Genomic DNA, 18,099 nt, shown 5'->3' on the forward strand with positions numbered 1-18,099 from the left:
AGCCAGATTCACTTAACAACTGTCACTAACTTAACAACTGCAGCAATTCACTTTACAACTGTGGCAAGGAAGGTTGTAAAATGAGACAAAAGTTCATTTAATGAACATCTCATTTAGGAACAGAAATTTTGGGTTCAATTGTGGTCATTGAGTTGAGTACTACTAATATCTCCTCTGCCACCTTAATATCGTGCAGTAAATGGAGACAAACGTCTTAAATTTTCTTGGAAGACTTTACTGTATATTAGCTATAACTGACAGCCAGTTAACAATTGTAGGACTAAATCGTTGTAGTTAGAAGTTCTACACTGGTATAATATTCCAAGTTTTTTTTTTTAATGAATTCAGGATAAAACCCCCAACAACTGAAAAAGGCGAGGTGCGAGCAGAAGGGAAGGGAAGAAAGCCTCGCAAATCCGTCGGAGCAAACGGCTTAAAGGCAGAAAAACGACGGGGGCAGAAAGGAGCAAGGGCAGACGTCCACATCGCCACGGCACATGCGCAACAGGCTCGCACATGCTCCCTCACAGCCTCTCGAGGAGTGTGCGCATGCTCAGTAGCCAAATGGACGCTTTTTTTGATGCGGGGCTCGTTTTCATAATTCAGCGGCGGCTCTCCGAGGTGGCTCCGTTTCTCTTCCCGAACGGGCTGGCGAATTTCGCTTTGGCCATGGGCCGCTGCGGACCGCTCAGTCACCTCTGGCTATAATCCCGGGGGAGGCAGGGGAGGCTGAGCCATCCCTGCGTCTCTCTCTCTTCCTGCTAGCGGTAAGTCCTCGTCCCGTGGCTCGAAGGGCCGTAGAGGAGTTTGTGCCGGCGCGTCCGTTGAAGAAGGGAAGGGATGGGGAGGCTTCTGGCACACATGCAGGCGGGACTTGGGAAGTGCCCAGATGGCGAGCCCTCCCCGTGAGGTCCCGGGCTGGTGCAGCGTCTCGCTCTGCAGAGGTGGGCGACCGGCATCATCTCTCTGCTCCATATCGGTACCTCCGTTCAGTGCCTCGGCCAGCCGCCCGCCCGCCCTTGCTGGGAAAGAATTTGGGGACAGCGGAATCCCCGTGCGCTGCTGCCGTGGTCGAGACGCGAAACTGCGGCCTGGGGGATATTTTCATCCGAGGGGGAAAGGCAGGTGGTTATCCAAATACAGGAAAATCTGTAGGGCGCAAGGGCGAGGGACTGGGTCGGAAAAGCCGGGATCCACTGCTCGGTTCTGATTTGAAGGGAGACAAGTGGGGGTTTTAGAGGCCTTGTTGGTTCGACAAGGCGCTGGAGGGGGCAAGCGATAAGCTTTAGGTATTGTTGCTTGGTGGAAGGGGGAAAAAGTGACATCTGTTGCTAAGGTGACACAGGCAATCACTAAAATGTGTGCATGTTTTCTTAGAAATGTGTCCTCCAATCAAAGGTGCTATTTCTGCACCTTAAAATGTGTTCTGCAGATCTTCTATATGAAGATCCTATAAAGTGAGTGTGTGTGTGTATGTGTATGTGTGTGTTTACTTCACTAATATGTGATAACTTCACACTAGTGAATGCAGGAGAAGATGTTATGGAGACCTTATCACTGGAGACATGAGGGGGTACAATCACCATTTCTACCAATGCTGCAGCACTAGAGCATGTCCTTGGTCCAAAGCCTGGATGTGCTTATGGGAGGTTCAGAGAACCCATTTCTCATAATCTGACTGCAGTCCCCATCGCTGTGGGCAGAAGAAGTTGCGTCTTCTGTTGGAAGAAAGACAACAATTCTGTTGCTAGAGATATAAATTCTGTTGAATTCTTTTGAAGGGATATAAATATTCAACCTCTGCATTCAGAATAAGGAGAAAGAACGATGGAAAAAGAAATCTACGCAGCACATATTATAATGCTCAGTCACTTGCTCTAGAAAGCTAAGGCTGGTTGAAGATAATAAATGCAGAGAGGTTTTTTTTTCAGTCAGTGCAGCAAACAGTATTTGTATTAAGTGTAAACAATTATGCTGCTCCTTGTTTAGCTATGTTGATACAGAATATTCAATAAGTGCCATGCAGAGCATGTAATAATGAAACAGCTTCAATGGATACCTGCCATTATTTCTATTTGAAATTAGAATGTTTATTGATACTTCATGTAAGTATATTAATTGTAATAAAAAGCTGAACATTCCAGTGGGAATGAATATACCGTATATTCTGTATAAATACCGTAGTAAAATGTTTTGTTAATATTAATTGAGCTACTAGAAGAATAAAATTCTAAACAGGGCCCAAAACTAATTTGTTGTATCTTATAGGTAGCATAATATGAAAATATATATCAAAAACTCCATGACTGATTACGATATTTCTATTTAGGAATTTCCGAATGTGAATGCTCATGCCTATCGCTTCTTTTGGAAGATTGGTTTCTAAAGTAACTCAAGGTTTTATTAATAAAGGATGACTATATGGTGCAAAGTTTATAATGACAGTTAAAATAATATCACCCCAATCTGATACAACTTAAATGAGCTTTAAATATATATCTATTTTTAATTTATTTGTTAGGTGCTTTTGACTACGTATAGATCCCTGGCAACTCCCTGACCTAATCCTTATAGTTTTCATAGTAAGATGTTTTAGAGATGGTTTGCAATTGCCTGCTTCATAGGACTGAGAGGGAGTGACTGGTCCAAAGTAACCTACAGTAAATAACTTTGTGCTCAGGCAGGACTGGAACTCTCAGTCTGCCAGTTTCTAATCAGATGCTTTAACAACTATATGAACAAGTTCTCATATATGTCTATTTTAGCTTTCCTTAAATCATATAACAGCCAAATTCATAAAATCTAATAGCTGATCATTAGAGAATAATTATTTCTATGTATGATGTTTAATAGTGTTTGCTTCCTGTGTGAAGTATATCCTAGTTCTTCATTGAACCTCATGAAATTGCATTTCTGTTCTTTCTTATCTAACATAGGTCAACTTTAATCCTGGGCTTCACATCCCCACAATGAAGTTTTTCTTGGCAATTGTTGTGGTTGCTTTTTTCTCCTTATACGTTGAGGAAGTCTGTTCCAAAGAGAAATCTTCAAAGAAAGGAAAAGGGAAAAAGAAGCAATATCTCTGTCCTTCGTATGTTCATTACATTTTTATACGATTTCTGAAATACTGTATAGTTGCATATTAAGAAATGCCTGTAATTAAATGTAGGCTTTCCATAAAACAAGATAATTCACATAAGCAGTATAAGCACTACTGTAATTGTATCCATGTAACTCAGTATTATGATTGACATTTCCTGAAACAACTTTTTAGGGATTTAGACAAGAGACTTTCTCAATGCAGAATTTGAACCTGGAACTTTGTAAATTAAAACCGTGTGTACTGCCATGAAGCTATGATTACGACTTCATATTGTTGATAATCAGACCCAAATTTTTGATCAGAATCTTAAATCAATTTTAAAAATGCATGAGTTTTTAAAAGCATATTAATTATTACACTATAAAATTCCTCTTAAGTCCTTGTGGAGATAGCTTGATTTTGCATGAACGGATAAATTATTATGTTGACCAGGAGTACATAAAGCCAGAATGTGACTTTTTAGGCAAATTGACATGAGAGAAATTAATTCTTACTCATATGTTTATCTAGTTGAAGGTACGGAATGCATAACCAGCCTTAGCATGCCATGGTCACAGATAAATTGTTACATTTAGTGACATTAGGAGCCAGCATCTGTGCAATTGTCTCACCAGTAATTTTGAACTTGCATAGTACAAAATTATTTCATTTTTTTTTGTTTCTTAATGCATAAATATATAGTACAGGTAGTCCTCAACTTACAACAGTTCATTTAGATAACAGTTTAGAGTTACAACGCCGCTGAAGAAAATGACTTACGATCATTTTTCACACTTACAATGGTTGCTGCAAAATCCCCATGGTCATGTGATCAAAATTAAAATGCTTGGTAATTGACTCATATTTATGACGGTTACAGTATCCCAGAGTCATATGATCACTTTTTGTGATCTTTTGGCAAGCAAAATCAATGTGGAAGCCAAATTCACTTAACAACTATGGTACTAACCTAATTGCACAAATTCACTTAATAACTGTGGCAAGAAAAGTTGTAAAATGGGCCAAAATTCACAAAACTCTCTCATTTAGTAACAGAAATTTTGGGCTCAATTGTCATAAGTCAAGGACTGCCCATATTATGCAATGACTTTTTAGTAATTGACCTCAGTGACCTCTAAGTGAACAAGACCTGCTATTCTAAAAAGTTAAATTAACTTTCATTATTTTGGTAGGGTCCATGTGATATTAGTAAAGAGCGGTATGAATTCTATTTTGAGGTTTGGACAATACGATTTTATTTTGTGCAGTTAGGATTCTTTTGTTTTTCCAAGGGTAATTTTTGAAAAGTTTAAAAAACATAGAAAAAAGATACATTGAGTTTGAATTTAGCATTCAAAGAGTTTAAAGAAATTACCTTGTTGGATAGTGCAAATTCAGATTATAATCTTAGTAAGATATAAACCAGAGTGATTATATCCACCTAATATATATGTTGTTATGTTTTATATGCTGACTTTTGTACAACAATATTCAGCATAAACCTATTTTTGCAAAATATAAAATATTCCAAACTGTTTTGCGAATATAAAATATACATGGGTTGAGTTTGAGTTGAGTTGAGTTTATTATATTTCTATGCCGCCCTATTCCCCGGAGGGGACTCAACCAAGTCAAGGGGGGGGGGGTACAAATAAGAAAAGAACACGAACAAAACAATACCACAATTTAAAACACTCAACAACCATACCATTCGAGGAGGGACAAAAAACTCATTAGCCCCAGGCCTGTCGGAAAAGCCAGGTTTTAAGGGCTTTGCGGAAGGGCTGGAGGGTGGTGAGGGTCCGAATCTCCATGGGGAGCTTGTTCCAAAGGGCCGGGGCAGCCACAGAGAAGGCCCTCCTTCAGGTGGTCGGCATTGGCCAGTAGATGGAATTCGGAGGAGGCCTAATCTGTGGGATCTAATCGGTCTATTGGAGGTAATTGGCAGTAGGCAGTCTCTCAAGTACATGGTCATCAATTTCTGAATCCTTATATAATCTGAATGACTTTTACTCAACTTTAATTTGCTTCAGTTATCAGGATTTTCAGACACTGCAGCAAAACAATAGTATTACTTTAAAATACTTTTTGTAGGAAAATAGAATACAAATGTATATGAATGTTTTAAAAATCCTCTATTAACAATTTCATTAAATCCAATTATTTCAAAATCTATTATTCTGCATACTCAGTCCAATAGTAGCCTTTATGCATTTTCACTTACAAATATTCAAATCACCACATAGTCAAACATATATATGATTTGGGTCCTCATTTTACTGACCTTTGGGAGAAGGGAAGGCTGAGTCAACCTTGAGTCGCTCAGGATTGAACTCCTGGCTGTGGGCTGAGTTAGCCTGCACTACTGCATTGTAACCACTGTGCCACCACAACTGTTTGTATTCATATATATCTGATCTTATTTTGTCTAATTTAATATTTAACATCACTTTCATGAATGCTTATAATGTTCTCTGTGTGAAGTCTAATTTTACTTCCAGATAATCTCTAGACAAGCTGCAACGACTTGATCCATATGGATACAATATTGGAAATGAGTTTTGTTACAAATTAGTGCTTAGACAAATGTGAATTGATTACAGACAACAAATTTCTACTTTTATGAATTATTTTCTGAATTGAAGTTTTCAAAATTATGTAGAGCTTTTTTTCAAATTGGTCAGATTTTTTTCTAGAAATGTTATTTTACTTAAACGTTAGGAGGAAAAAATATAAATGTCTTATTTCTACTTCCTATTTTATTTACATGAGTTGCCTGTAAAACTATTATAGTTTTAATGTCTGATAAAGAGGTAATGAAAGGGTAGGAACTATATCAAAACTTAAATTACATTAAATAATTTATATACTTAATAATTAACATTTACATGCATATATTTTCCTTCAGCACAGTTAAAAAGCTTTATAATAAAATTGCCTTAAGTTAAGCACACCTGATCTAGAGGAAAGTATACAGAAGATAGTGAAGCTAGCTAAGTGAATAGACAGTGAAAACAGCTTTGAAGATGGAAAATTATGTGTGTAGGAGGAAGATTCTTGAAACAAAATGAAAAAAGATGACGATAAAAGCAAAAGTTGTTACAGCCATTTGTTCTCTCCAGGAAGCCCATAGATAATTACCGTGTTTCTCCAAAAATAAGACAGGATCTTATTTTCTTTTGACCCCCGAAATTAGCATGTTTGTGTTGGTTTCATATGAACCCAGTTATTTGAGTGAGTGCTTGTATAGCAGCATTGCCGACATTAAAGAAGTGTCACAGTTAAATGTAAATACTGAACTCAATATTTACTAGCTTGCTACTCATAGGTGTTGACAAACATCTGTATCTTCAAATTGTCCTTCCGATTTCTAAATGTTTTGAATGAAAGATAATAATTCCAAAATTCCTAATTTGAACTAAATGTTTAAATAAATATTATCTTATTATTTGTGTCAAGCAATATATGATGCTGCATGAATAATTATCAATTGTATAGTGCTTTGGACTTGATCTCCAAATGTGCTTTGCAACATGTGGTAACCCAAATCTAATTCTTTTGCAACAGCCTAGAGAAGCTACACCTTTAAGGCAGGTCTATGATCTTGGAGAGAAATATGTTACTGTTTTAAGATGTACAGGCAGGAGCTACATATGCTGTTCTGTGCACGCTAAAGCATTTGGGGAAACTACATAGTCTTAATGTTAGTTATATTGAAATGTTTATTTAAAATATTTTTTGTTTCCAAAATAGGAGCATTCTTACCATATCTGTAGTTTAGTTTTAATGATATAATTATTGACTGATTGAACAACATTTTAATGTATGTTTAGATCTTATTTAACTTGTTTCTCAGTTGTACACTACTATATTGATTATTAAAACCTCAAAAAGTCATTGTTTAGATTTTATTTTCAAAATGACATTTTAACACTATCTAATTCATTAAATATGTGATCACCTTGAGTTCCTTAGAGTAAAAATGATTTTACAAATCCATATTTAATTACATTGTTTTATCTAATATAAGAATAGGTACAGATTCATAATAAACTAACTTTTTGACTTAATGCTAAAATATCAAAATATGCTGTTTCGTATTCAGCTTTTGATAAATGTGGTCTAGTCAAATTTCAATACTTTATTCCAATATTTTAATTTGGCCTTCTTCAACTTAATATTATAGACATATGACAGAATTCCCACCTTCTTAGGCTTTGGCACTGTAGCTCTGATGTACCAGCCACAAAGAATATCAAGTTGGATAAGGAAAAATTGCAATACCATTTTTCCCTTGAAACGCAAATTATGAAAGTGAAGATAATGTGAAGATATGTAATAGATTAATTTGTATTTTAGGTGACTAATTTTTCAATTATGAATTGAAATTATGAAGTAATTAATCAGAAATAAGAATGTAGCATTCCCATTAATTTGACTAGAGCAGAATTTCTTCTGATCTCTGCTTTCTCTTCTTATAAAGAGAAAATTATCTTATAATTTCTCTTATAAAGAGAAATTTTAAATTATCTCCTGATAATTTGTAAAACAAAATCCTTACTGGAATATCACAAAGGCAGAAAGTAAAGGACAGTGGAAAATACTAGAATAATTTTTATGGGTTTTCATTAGAATTTGGAGTGGAGCAAAACTGTTGTTCTCATGTCATACCTAATCTATGTTTGCTTTTAGTCCTGGGTAAATTGTGGAGAAAGGACTGTAGTGAATACCAATAACAATGGACAAGTAAATTCGTATTTATGCCTGTGGTAGCATAAACATTTTTAATATTAAATCTGCAGATGGGGGAAAGAGCAGATTTATTACTGTACATACATTTTTCATCAGTATTATGCAACAATATAGATACCTAATTTGTCTCAGCTATTAAGAAAGAGAGCTGAACCACCGTCATAGCCTTTGGAAGTGTCTCCAAGCAATAACTAGTTGCTACTGGTGTGGAACGTATTTATTTTAAAGTAAAGGTGGTCCAGTTTTCTGCAAGATATTTCAACTGCCATAATAAATCATCTATAACTCATGTAGAACACATCAAATCCTTAAATATTACCTACTGTATCCTCTTTCTTTCATTTTCCATATGGAAACAACAAATTGTCAAAGCTTCATCTCATGAATTGAAGTTTTCCAATCTGATGACAGATCTGTTAGCCATAAAGGGAGCAATCTGAATGGTCATTACACTATTTAGACCTACAGTACTCTTGCTTTTGCTTTATGGTATCCAGTTTAGCCTTTATGAAATATAGACACATTATGATTCTAAAAGTAATTTATTCTATATTGAATCATTCTCCATGCCCCTGAATTATCCTTAAGGCTTCCATGAGTATTGAACTAAATTCTCTGTCTACCACTTTGCATATGAATTTGTCATCTGAGATACTGATTAAAATTAAACTTTTGAAAAAATATAAGTATTTCATCTTATCATATAGAGGAAGTCAACACTTCCTTGAGGACAGTCATAGTAAATTATTTTTCTTTGAATGGTCTATCCATAAAGCACTAATAGTAATTTGGAGTAGGCATTTCAAAGGCAAAGCAATGTATTCTAGTGTCAATTTGTAAATTTAGAGACCTGCCTCCCAATTATATTTTGGGGATTATTTCTGCCTCAACTCTTTTGCTATTCTTGAGATTCAATGCCTTACCATTTATGCTTGAAGAAGGTGATTTAATAATATGCTCTATTTAGATTGCCATTGCAGATTGCCATTGCAGATGCTACACTAGGTACTTTATTAATTGCTCATATGATGTTTCATTGTCCATTATTTTAGCATTGGCAATCAGTACAGTTATATTTTCTTTTTGTCAAACATACAAGCTGGTCTGAATCTGACAGAATCTTATTAGCACTTTTTATTTGTAGATACTGTCTGAATTTTTAAGAAAGTTGCTTAATTTTGTTCTGTTCCAATTGCAATTAGATGTCAATAGGTATCAACTTGTTTTAGCCTTGTTACTTATTGCATATTATTATATATGCAATATATAATCTTGTAAATATACTTTATTTGGTTTGATTTTAATCCATCACATGCATTCATTTTCATAACCTGCTTTATTACAAACAATACATACAGTATATTTTGTTTATTCCTTCAATATTGTCTTTGACCATAAATGTATAAATAAAAATTGTAGGAAGTGTTCTGCTACCATGTTGCCACAAAAATAAGTCAGGGTCTTATTTTTTTTGACCCCCCCCCCAAACACTTCTTTTTGGAGAGGTCTTAATTATTTTTGAGGTGTAAGCGTGTTCACATCATGGCTGCTGCTGTGTTGCAATATTTTCGGGGAGGGCTTAGTTTAGCGCATGTGCTCGAAAGCCTGTTGGGCTTATTATCCGGGGAGGTCTTATTTTCAGGGAAACAGAATATTTACTCATAAACATAGATTCTAATGTTGGTGGTTTAATCAGAGACAAAGAGAGAAAGATCTGATTAAAGGAAAGGAAATCTTTTCTTGGAAGAAAAGAGTTCTGCTAATAAACCTATTGAAATATACAGGTGAAACTCGAAAAATTAGAATATCGTGCAAAAGTTCATTTACTTCAGTAATGCAACTTAAAAGGTGAAACTAATATATGAGATAAGACTCATTACATGCAAAGCAAGATAGTTCAAGCCGGGATTTGTCATAATGGCTTACAGCTCATGAAAACCCCAAATCCACCATCTCAGAAAAGTAGAATATTACATGCAATCAATAAAACAAGGATTGCACATAGAACAATATCGGACTTCTGAAAAGTATAAGTATGCATATGTACTCAGTACTTGGTTTGGGCCCCTTTTGCAGCAATTACTGCTTCAATGCGGCGTGGCATGGAAGCTATCAGCCTATGGCACTGCGGAGGTGTTATGGAAGACCAGGATGCTTCAATAGTGGCCTTCAGCTCTTCTGCATTGTTTGGTCTCATGTCTCTCATCTTTCTCTTGGCAATGCCCCATATATTTTCTATGGGGTTCAGGTCAAGCGAGTTTGCTGGCCAATCAAGCACAGTAATCCAACAGTTATTGAACAAGGTTTTGGTGCTTTTGGCAGTGTGGGCAGCTGGAAAATGAAGTGAGCATCCCCATAAATCTTGTCTGCAGAAGGAAGCATGAAGTGCTCCAAAATCTCCTGGTAGATGGCTGCATTGACCCTGGATTTAATGAAGCACAGTGGACCACCACTAGCAGATGGCATGGCTCCCCAAATCAACACAGACTGTGGAAACTTCACACTGGACTTCAAGCATCTTGCAATGCATGCCTCTCCATTCTTCCTCCATACTCTGGGTCCTTAGTTTCCAAATGAGATGCAAAAGTTGTTCTCATCATAAAAGAGGACTTTGAACCACTGAGCAACAGACCAGGTCTGTTTTTCTTTAGCCCAGGTAAGACGCTTCTGACATTGTTCGTTGTTCCGGAGCGGCTTGACAAGAGAAATATGACATTTGAAGCCCATGTCCAGGATCTGTCTATGTGTGGTGGCTCTTGATGCATAGACTCCAGCGTCAGTCCATTCCTTGTGAAAGTCCCCAACACTTTTGAATGGCCTTTTCCTGACAATCCTCTCCAGGCCGTGGTCATCCCTGCTGCTTTTGCACCTTTTTCTTCCACACTTTTCCCTGCCACATAACTTTCTATTAATCCTTTGATACAGTACTTTGGGAACATCTAACTTCTTTTGCAATTACCTTTTGAGGCTTTCCCTCCTTATGGAGGGTGTCAGTGATGTCAGGTCAGTAGTCTTTCCTATGATTGTGATTCTTACTGAACCAGACTAAGAGACCATTTAAAGGCTCAGGAACCCTGTGCAGGTGTTATGGCTTAACTAGCTGATTAGAAGGAACACTTTGAGCCTAGAATATTGCACCTTTTCACAATATTCTAATTTTCTGAGATTGTGGATTTGGGGTTTTCATGAGCTATAAGCCATAACCATAACAATTATGACAAATCACGGCTTGAACTATCTTGCTTTGCGTATAATGAGTCTATCTCATATATTAGTTTCACCTTTTAAGTTGCATTACTGAAATAAATGAACTTTTGCACAATATTCTAATTTTTCGAGTTTCACCTGTACTGACATCCAACAAAGTGATGTAAAAGAATCATAAAGAGGGAGAGGGGAGAGAAAAGGGAATGCACAATGCTTAGAATGCAGTACTGCAGGCTACTTCTGCTGACTGCCGGCTGGCTGCAGTTTGACAGTTCAAGTCTCACCGGCTCAAGGTTGATTCAGCCTTCCATCCTTCCATCCATCAGTAAAATGAGGACCCAGATTGTTGGGGGCAATATGCTGACTCTGTAAACCCCTTAGAGAGTGCTGTAAAGCATTCTTAAATGGTATATAACACTAAATATTGTTATTGCTATAAAGGTGTAGAAAAAAAGTGAAGCTTTTTTTGTCTTTAACAGACAGCAATCACCTGAAGACCTTGCAAGGGTACCTGCTAATTCTACAAGTAACATCTTAAATAGACTTCTGGTTAGTTATGATCCCAGGATAAGACCAAATTTCAAAGGTTGGGTAATGTATAACAATTATTTTAATTTGATTGATTTGCTATTCTAAATGTTTGCATTTGCATTTTAATTATTTATTGCTTTAAATTAGCTAGATATTGGTAGGTGACAATTGATTAGATTTCAAACTATAATATGCAGAAAATAAACTAAATGTCAGATTATGTATTTTAAACATAATTTAGAAAATTTAATTTTCTTTAAACAAATTAACATAGTCATCAATCGCTATAAATTAATATACAAAAATCTATCTGAATTGTAAGCTGAACGAACCATTATTAGTCATCATTACTTTTTTCACCTGCCCATCTAATATTCGGTCATACTATGTAATTAATAAATTGTTTATAATTTTATGGCCTTTTTCTGAAATTTTCTTCATAAACTAGAACTGAATGTACATTCATTAAAAATATAGAATTAAGATAACTTTTTTTAGTTGTTCTGTATTTATAAATCTTTTATTTGAGAGTCAGATAACAAAAATGAAAGGTAAAAGAGAGAAAGCAGAATAAAAATTCTTATGCATATGTTTTAGGAATTCCAGTGGATGTAGCAGTGAATATTTTCATTAACAGTTTTGGATCAATACAAGAGACAACTATGGTGAGATTGCAATTATTTATTTATTTATTTATTTATTTATTTATTTGGATAAAGTTTTCTTTTATTAAACATAGTAGTACTTCCTGGGCAACAATGTTAGAAGAAAAAAATCAGAATAGTTAAAATTAATGCAGTTAAAATAGTCAACACTCAAAATAGTGTGGAAAATGAAAGTTTAGAGTCAAATGGCTATCAACATTTAAAAAGTTTGACTCAATATTATTTAGGAGCAAATGTTTCACCTTCACTGGCCCTCTCCTGGCCATTCTCCCTGGCCATTTGGCCTCCGGCCCTCTGCCCCTTGCCCTTTGGCCTGGCCTATTCACCGAGACACCGTTTGTCTCAGGTGTTTCGCTCCATGGAACAAATAGACATCAGCCAATTGGGTGGAAGGCAGAAGACATGATGCTGCGGGGGCAGCATACAATTGCCGATAGGCGATTGCAGGGGCTGTGGAGCTTTAGGAGGCGTGACAGGCGACCAGTGTTGGTACGCAGCTTCTTTGGAGGGGGGATGCGGCTTCTGGGGGGAAGACAAATTGCAGTGCATGGGAGGGCATAGCAGGAGAATGGTGGTGGGGGATGTGGGGGGGATGGAATGGTGGTGTGTAGCTTCTGGCACAGGGTCACGTGGATTTTGACAACATGTGGCTTCTGGCGTGGGGATGGCACAGCAGGCCAACTACCCTTCAATATCAGGCAGATAGGAATGAGTATGGGGTGGCATGGGGTGGCAGGCCAACTGCCCATTCGTTGTCAGGCAAGCAGGATTAGGTGTGGGGTGGAGTGAGGTTGCAGGCCAGAGTCCAGAAGCAGATGCAATGGAGAGGGGCGGGGAAGGAACCCTTGGTCTCCTGTTGGACCCCTACAATGTATGGGCTCAACTGAGGGAATCTTAGGGAAGGGAGCAAGCAAGCAAGCAACAGGTGCTAGGAGGAAGGGGAATGAAACCAGACTGGCATGAATGGAGGGAAAACAGCAAAGGGGTCTTGGAAAGGTGAGCTGAGAGCCACGCAAAATCCCGTCAAGCCAGAGTCCAGGGGGGAGGGATAAAAATGGCAAGCTCTCTGCTCACCACTGTCTGCCCGTTGTCCGCTATGCCCGGAGCCTCTGATAGCTTAAAAAAAAACATGCGGAGCAGCGGCTTCCTTTTTCTTAATTCCCTCCCCTTCGTTGTCTCTGCTCCTGGATTCCGGCCTGCCACTCCATGCCACCCGGCAGCTGAGCTTGACTGCTTGATACCAAATGGGTAGTTGGCCTGTTGCGACCCCCATGCCAGAAGCCACACGCCACCCCCTGTCACATCGCCCCACGCACTGCTGTTGGCCTGCCATACCCCCCCCCCCCAATGCCAGAAGCTGTGTGCCATTGCCGTTCGGCTGCCACGTACCCTCCATAGCCTCACAGCCTTTATCGGCAATCACAAGCTGCCCTGCAACACTATGGCTTCTGTCTGCCACTTGATTTGCTAGTGGTTATTTGTCCTGTGGAGCTAAATGGCCAGGACAAACTGTGTTGGCGAATAGGCCAGGCTGAAGGGCAAGGGGCAGAGGGGCAGGGAGAATGGCTGGGTCTCCATTGACCAGGGAGAATGGCCAAGTCAGTGGAGGAGGAAAGCAGGCTGTAAATGGGCTGAGACTGGAGGCGAAGGAGACGTGGCCAAGATTCCATGCTTAAATTCCAACTGAGGGAATGTGATAGATGTCTTTCTATCTAGGGCTTTTAAGGTGCCAGCTAACCCACAACAGTTAACTTAGTCTCTATCAATATTTATTTGAACTCTGTTATTTAAACAAAGGCTTTAAAATTTTAATTAGTAGTTGAATTTTCACCAAAATGCTTTTATGTTTTATTCCTAGTTTATTACAAGTGAGTAACTGAGGTATTTAATGAATTTGCAACAACCAATGTTATATATCTTTGTGATATCAAATCCTCTCTTGTTTTTATTTTGAAATGTGCTTTGGAAAATTTCAGTATATCACCCTAGGTCAGGGGTGTCAAACTCGATCCCGTCACAGGCCGTGTTGGGATTTTGTTTGCCCTTGAGGAACTGGGGTGGGCGTGGCCTGGTCATCGCAGCTGACTGGTTGTGTATGGCCAGGCCTGGCGTGGCAGGGGCCAGTCCCTCGCTATTTCTGGGATGGCCCGTGGGCTGCGTATTTGTAAGTGCAGAGCCCTGGTAGTATAACTTCCAATCTGGCAGCCCAAAACCCCCTTTGTTTTTAGAGTCTTGTAACATTTTCAATCTTATTGCTCTTTTCCCAATCAGAATTGTTTGGAACAAAAATAATAATCTAGGCAAGATATTCATTTTTATTGTAGTTATTCTTCCTATCATTGATAATTGCAAGTTTTTCCATTTCTCCAGATCTAGTTTAATTTGTTGCAACATCTTAATATAATTATCTTCTTTGATAGTTGCTCATTTTGCTATTAATTGAATTTCTAAGTATTTTACTTTCTTAACTATCTGAATGTCTGTCTTCTTCATCAATTCTTGTTGTTGTTGTTGTTGTTTATCTGTAACATTTTTTACTGGTATCTTAATTTTTTTTTGTTTATTTTCAATCCTGCAACTTCACCATATTCTTCTATTTTTTTTATTAATTTGGGTCCAGTTTCTTGTGGTTCTTCTAGAATATACATCTGCAAATGCCTGTAATTTATATTTTTATTTTTTATTTCCGTACCTTTTATTTCTGAGTCTTGTCTAATATTTCTGTTTAACACTTCCAATATTAATATAAATAATAGAGGGAGCAAAGGACATCCTTGTCTTGTGCCTTTCCTTATATTAAAGTTCTCTGTCATGTCCCCATTAACAATCACCTTTGCAGATTGTTTAGAATATATTGCCTTAACCATATTAGTAAATTCTTTTTACCAAAGTCCATATATTTTAATTGTAATACCATAAATTGCCAATTTACATTGTTGAATGCTTTCTGTGCATCTAAAAAGATTAACATCATTTGTTTTTCAGAATGTACTTCATAGTACTCCAACGTATTCTAGATAATTCTCATATTATTTCTAATTTGTCTTTTAGATAAAAATTCTGGTCTCAGTGTATAAATTCATTCAAGAATCTTTTTAGTCTCTCTGATATTATTGTAGCATATATTTTATAGTCTACATTTAATAATAATATTGGCCTATAATTTTTTATCTGTGTTAAGTCTGAGTCTTCTTTCGGTATTAAAGTGATATTTGCTTCCATCTAATCTTGGCTTATAACAATACTTCATGGTAAACCTCAAACATTGACAAGCTTAAAGTGTCTTGTAAATATTTATAAAGTTCTGCCGGTAACCAATCTGGTCCTGGTGTTTTATTATTCTTTTGTCTCTTACTTGCCTCTGTTAATTCTATCATCGTTATCGATTCATTTAACATAGCTTTCACTGTTTCAAGCACAAGGTAGTTCAGCTTTTTTCAAGTATTGTTTTATTTTTTCTTCTGACACTTTCTCTTGATCATACAGTTTTTCATAGAAATCTGAATTACTTTCTTTTTAGTTTCATTTTGATAGTAAAGAGTTCCCTTTTCATCTAGCAAACTAAGTCTCCATTTCTTTCTCCTTTTTCAATTTCTATGCTAGCCATCTTCCTGGTTTATTACCATTTTTTTAAAAAAACGTTTCACTCTTTTAATTTTTTGTGCTAATTCTTCTTGTTCCATTAGATTTAACTTATGTTTTATTAATTCCATTTGATTTTTTAAGTTCCTTTTTTACGGTTCTTTCTGTAATTCTGATTCAAGTCTCCATGCCTCTGATAATCTTAGTTGTTGTTCTTTGAACTTTTTCCAAGGTCTCAACATCTTTTTTCTAATATTGTGACCAAAATTTGTTTCAGTATTCCAGATGTGGTCTTACTAGGGTTTTATAAAGTGGTACTATTGCTTAACATGATCTTGATTCTTTGTCTTTGTTTATACAACCCAGTATTGTATTAGCTGCTGAGTCATGTTTAAGTGATCATCCAATAAGACTCCAAAGTCCCCCGCACAGTTACTGTTTTTGAGCCAGGTTTTGCCTAATCTAATCTTTTCTCCATATTTAAATTTATTTTGTTGGATAGGGCCCATTGTTTAAGTCTGTCAAGATCTTTTTGGATGCCGAACTTGTCTTCTGGGCTGTTGGCTATTCCTGCCAGTTTAGTGTCATCTGCAAATTTGATGAGTTCCCCTTCTATTTCCTCATCTAAGTAATTCATGAGGATATTGAAGAGTACTGGGCCTGAGACAGAGCCTTATGGTATCCCACTACTTATTATTCTCCAGATGGATGTAGTACCATTAAGGACTACTAGCTGAGTATGGTTTATCAGCCAGCTACAAATCTATCTGGTGGTGATGTTGTCTATTCCATATTTTTCTAGCTTACTAAGAAGTAGGTCGTGGCCTACTTTGTGGATGCCTTGCTGAAATCTAAGTATCCTATGTCCATAGCATTTCACTGGTTTACTAATTTAGTGACTTAATCTAAATTAGTGACATTTTTTGTACTTGCTTTTTTGTCTTTCAGTCTGTCAGAGAGATTTTTGTGCAGCCATGCTGGTTTCTTATTGAATTTCTTGTTTTTCAGTGGTATTGTGGTGGACTGAGCTTTTATGATAGCATTTTTCAGAGTTTCCCATGCTTCTTGAGTTGTTTTCCCCTTTAGGATTTTTGTCCATGGAATAATTATAAAATATGTAAATATAAAAAAACAATTGATGCTCTTGTTTTTATTATGGTGTTCCAACTATTCTGTAATGTCTAATACTGTTCTGACATTAGCTGTTATTGTTTTTTATATATTTTTTTAAAAGGCTTACGATATGATAAAAGCAAATGTGATTTGCAAAGAGATATGTAAGAAAAGATATACTCGACCCAAGTCCTGGTATCCAGGATTCCAGAGACCATGGCTTCTACTGCTGTTGATTTATATATAGTCAGCCTGTAATAAAACTGGCATCCATGATATAATAGTGGATGAGATGTTACCCTTGTTTGTATTACTAAAATTTGGGGAGAAGTTCCTCTCTTGGAAATGTGCCCACACAGCTTTATATATGGCATTATCCATTGACCCAGGCCTGGAAGAATGTTGTGCTAATTGTAATTAATCTTTAGCAAACTCTAGTGGTTTTCAAAACTGCTTTGAAGATTGCCAGATGTGAAGTCTTGTTTGTGAAGTTGGGCTGCAGGGATTAGAAGAGACAGTTGCTTGTAAACCATTTCCTTGCTTCATAGGCCTCTTTGGGCTAACATGGTCTCTTCTGAGTAAGGAGGGGTTGCGAGAATATTAGGCCCACCTTGAAAACTATTCCAGTCAACTGTCTGATAAAGTTAATCAAATTTGCATGTCAAATACAGCTATAGAGGTCCTTTACTATTGCCTGAGGAATGGTTTGGCCCAGTTATCTAGTAAGAGTTCAAATCTGTCACCCCAGATAAAGAGTTCTTGGTGCAAAGGGCCAGGCTATTTGCAGGACACTTACATCCCATTGTCTTTGTATGCCCTGTCACTTTAAATAGAGACAGCATATTACCAGTTCCTTCTATCAAATTATGACCTCTTATTGGAACCTTATGTATGGCACCCCAGAATCCAGATGACCCTCACCTTGTTAGCTTTCTACAAAGTGCTCTTTTCCCACACATTTGGGCCAGGAGATTTGTCAAACTCTGGTCATGAAGTGGTTTTTCTGATTGGGATTTATTGTTTACCCCAGGCATCATAAGTCAGTATTTTTAGCTGTTGTTTTAATTCTTCTATGCTGCCTTGTGAGATGTTAGCCGTATACATTATTTAAATAAGTAAATAATAGTGGTTGGTGTAAACTATATTTAATATACATGCTTTTCTTTT

The 18,099-nt window shown here is 37.0% G+C and overlaps 1 protein-coding gene across 5 annotated transcripts in view; it reads left to right on the forward strand.

Moving 5' to 3' along the window:
- Window positions 1–556: 556 nt before the first annotated feature.
- Window positions 557–18,099, forward strand: part of GLRB (glycine receptor beta) — a 43,377-nt gene continuing 25,834 nt past the window's right edge. For 3 of the 5 annotated variants that reach the window (XR_004255974.1, XM_032224417.1, XM_032224420.1), the window contains exons 1-4: window positions 557–767; window positions 2,937–3,091; window positions 11,521–11,627; window positions 12,170–12,237. Coding sequence is in view for 4 of the 5 variants with exons in the window: in XM_032224417.1 (XP_032080308.1) it covers window positions 2,970–3,091; window positions 11,521–11,627; window positions 12,170–12,237 (297 nt within the window). In the remaining variant the exon portion in view is untranslated. Of the gene's footprint in view, window positions 768–2,936; window positions 3,092–11,520; window positions 11,633–12,169; window positions 12,238–18,099 lie in introns of those variants that run through there. The other 2 variants (XM_032224418.1, XM_032224419.1) reach the window with 2 other exon arrangements.

This window comes from Thamnophis elegans, chromosome 9 (genome assembly GCF_009769535.1).
Source record: "Thamnophis elegans isolate rThaEle1 chromosome 9, rThaEle1.pri, whole genome shotgun sequence".
Lineage (NCBI taxonomy): Eukaryota > Metazoa > Chordata > Lepidosauria > Squamata > Colubridae > Thamnophis > Thamnophis elegans.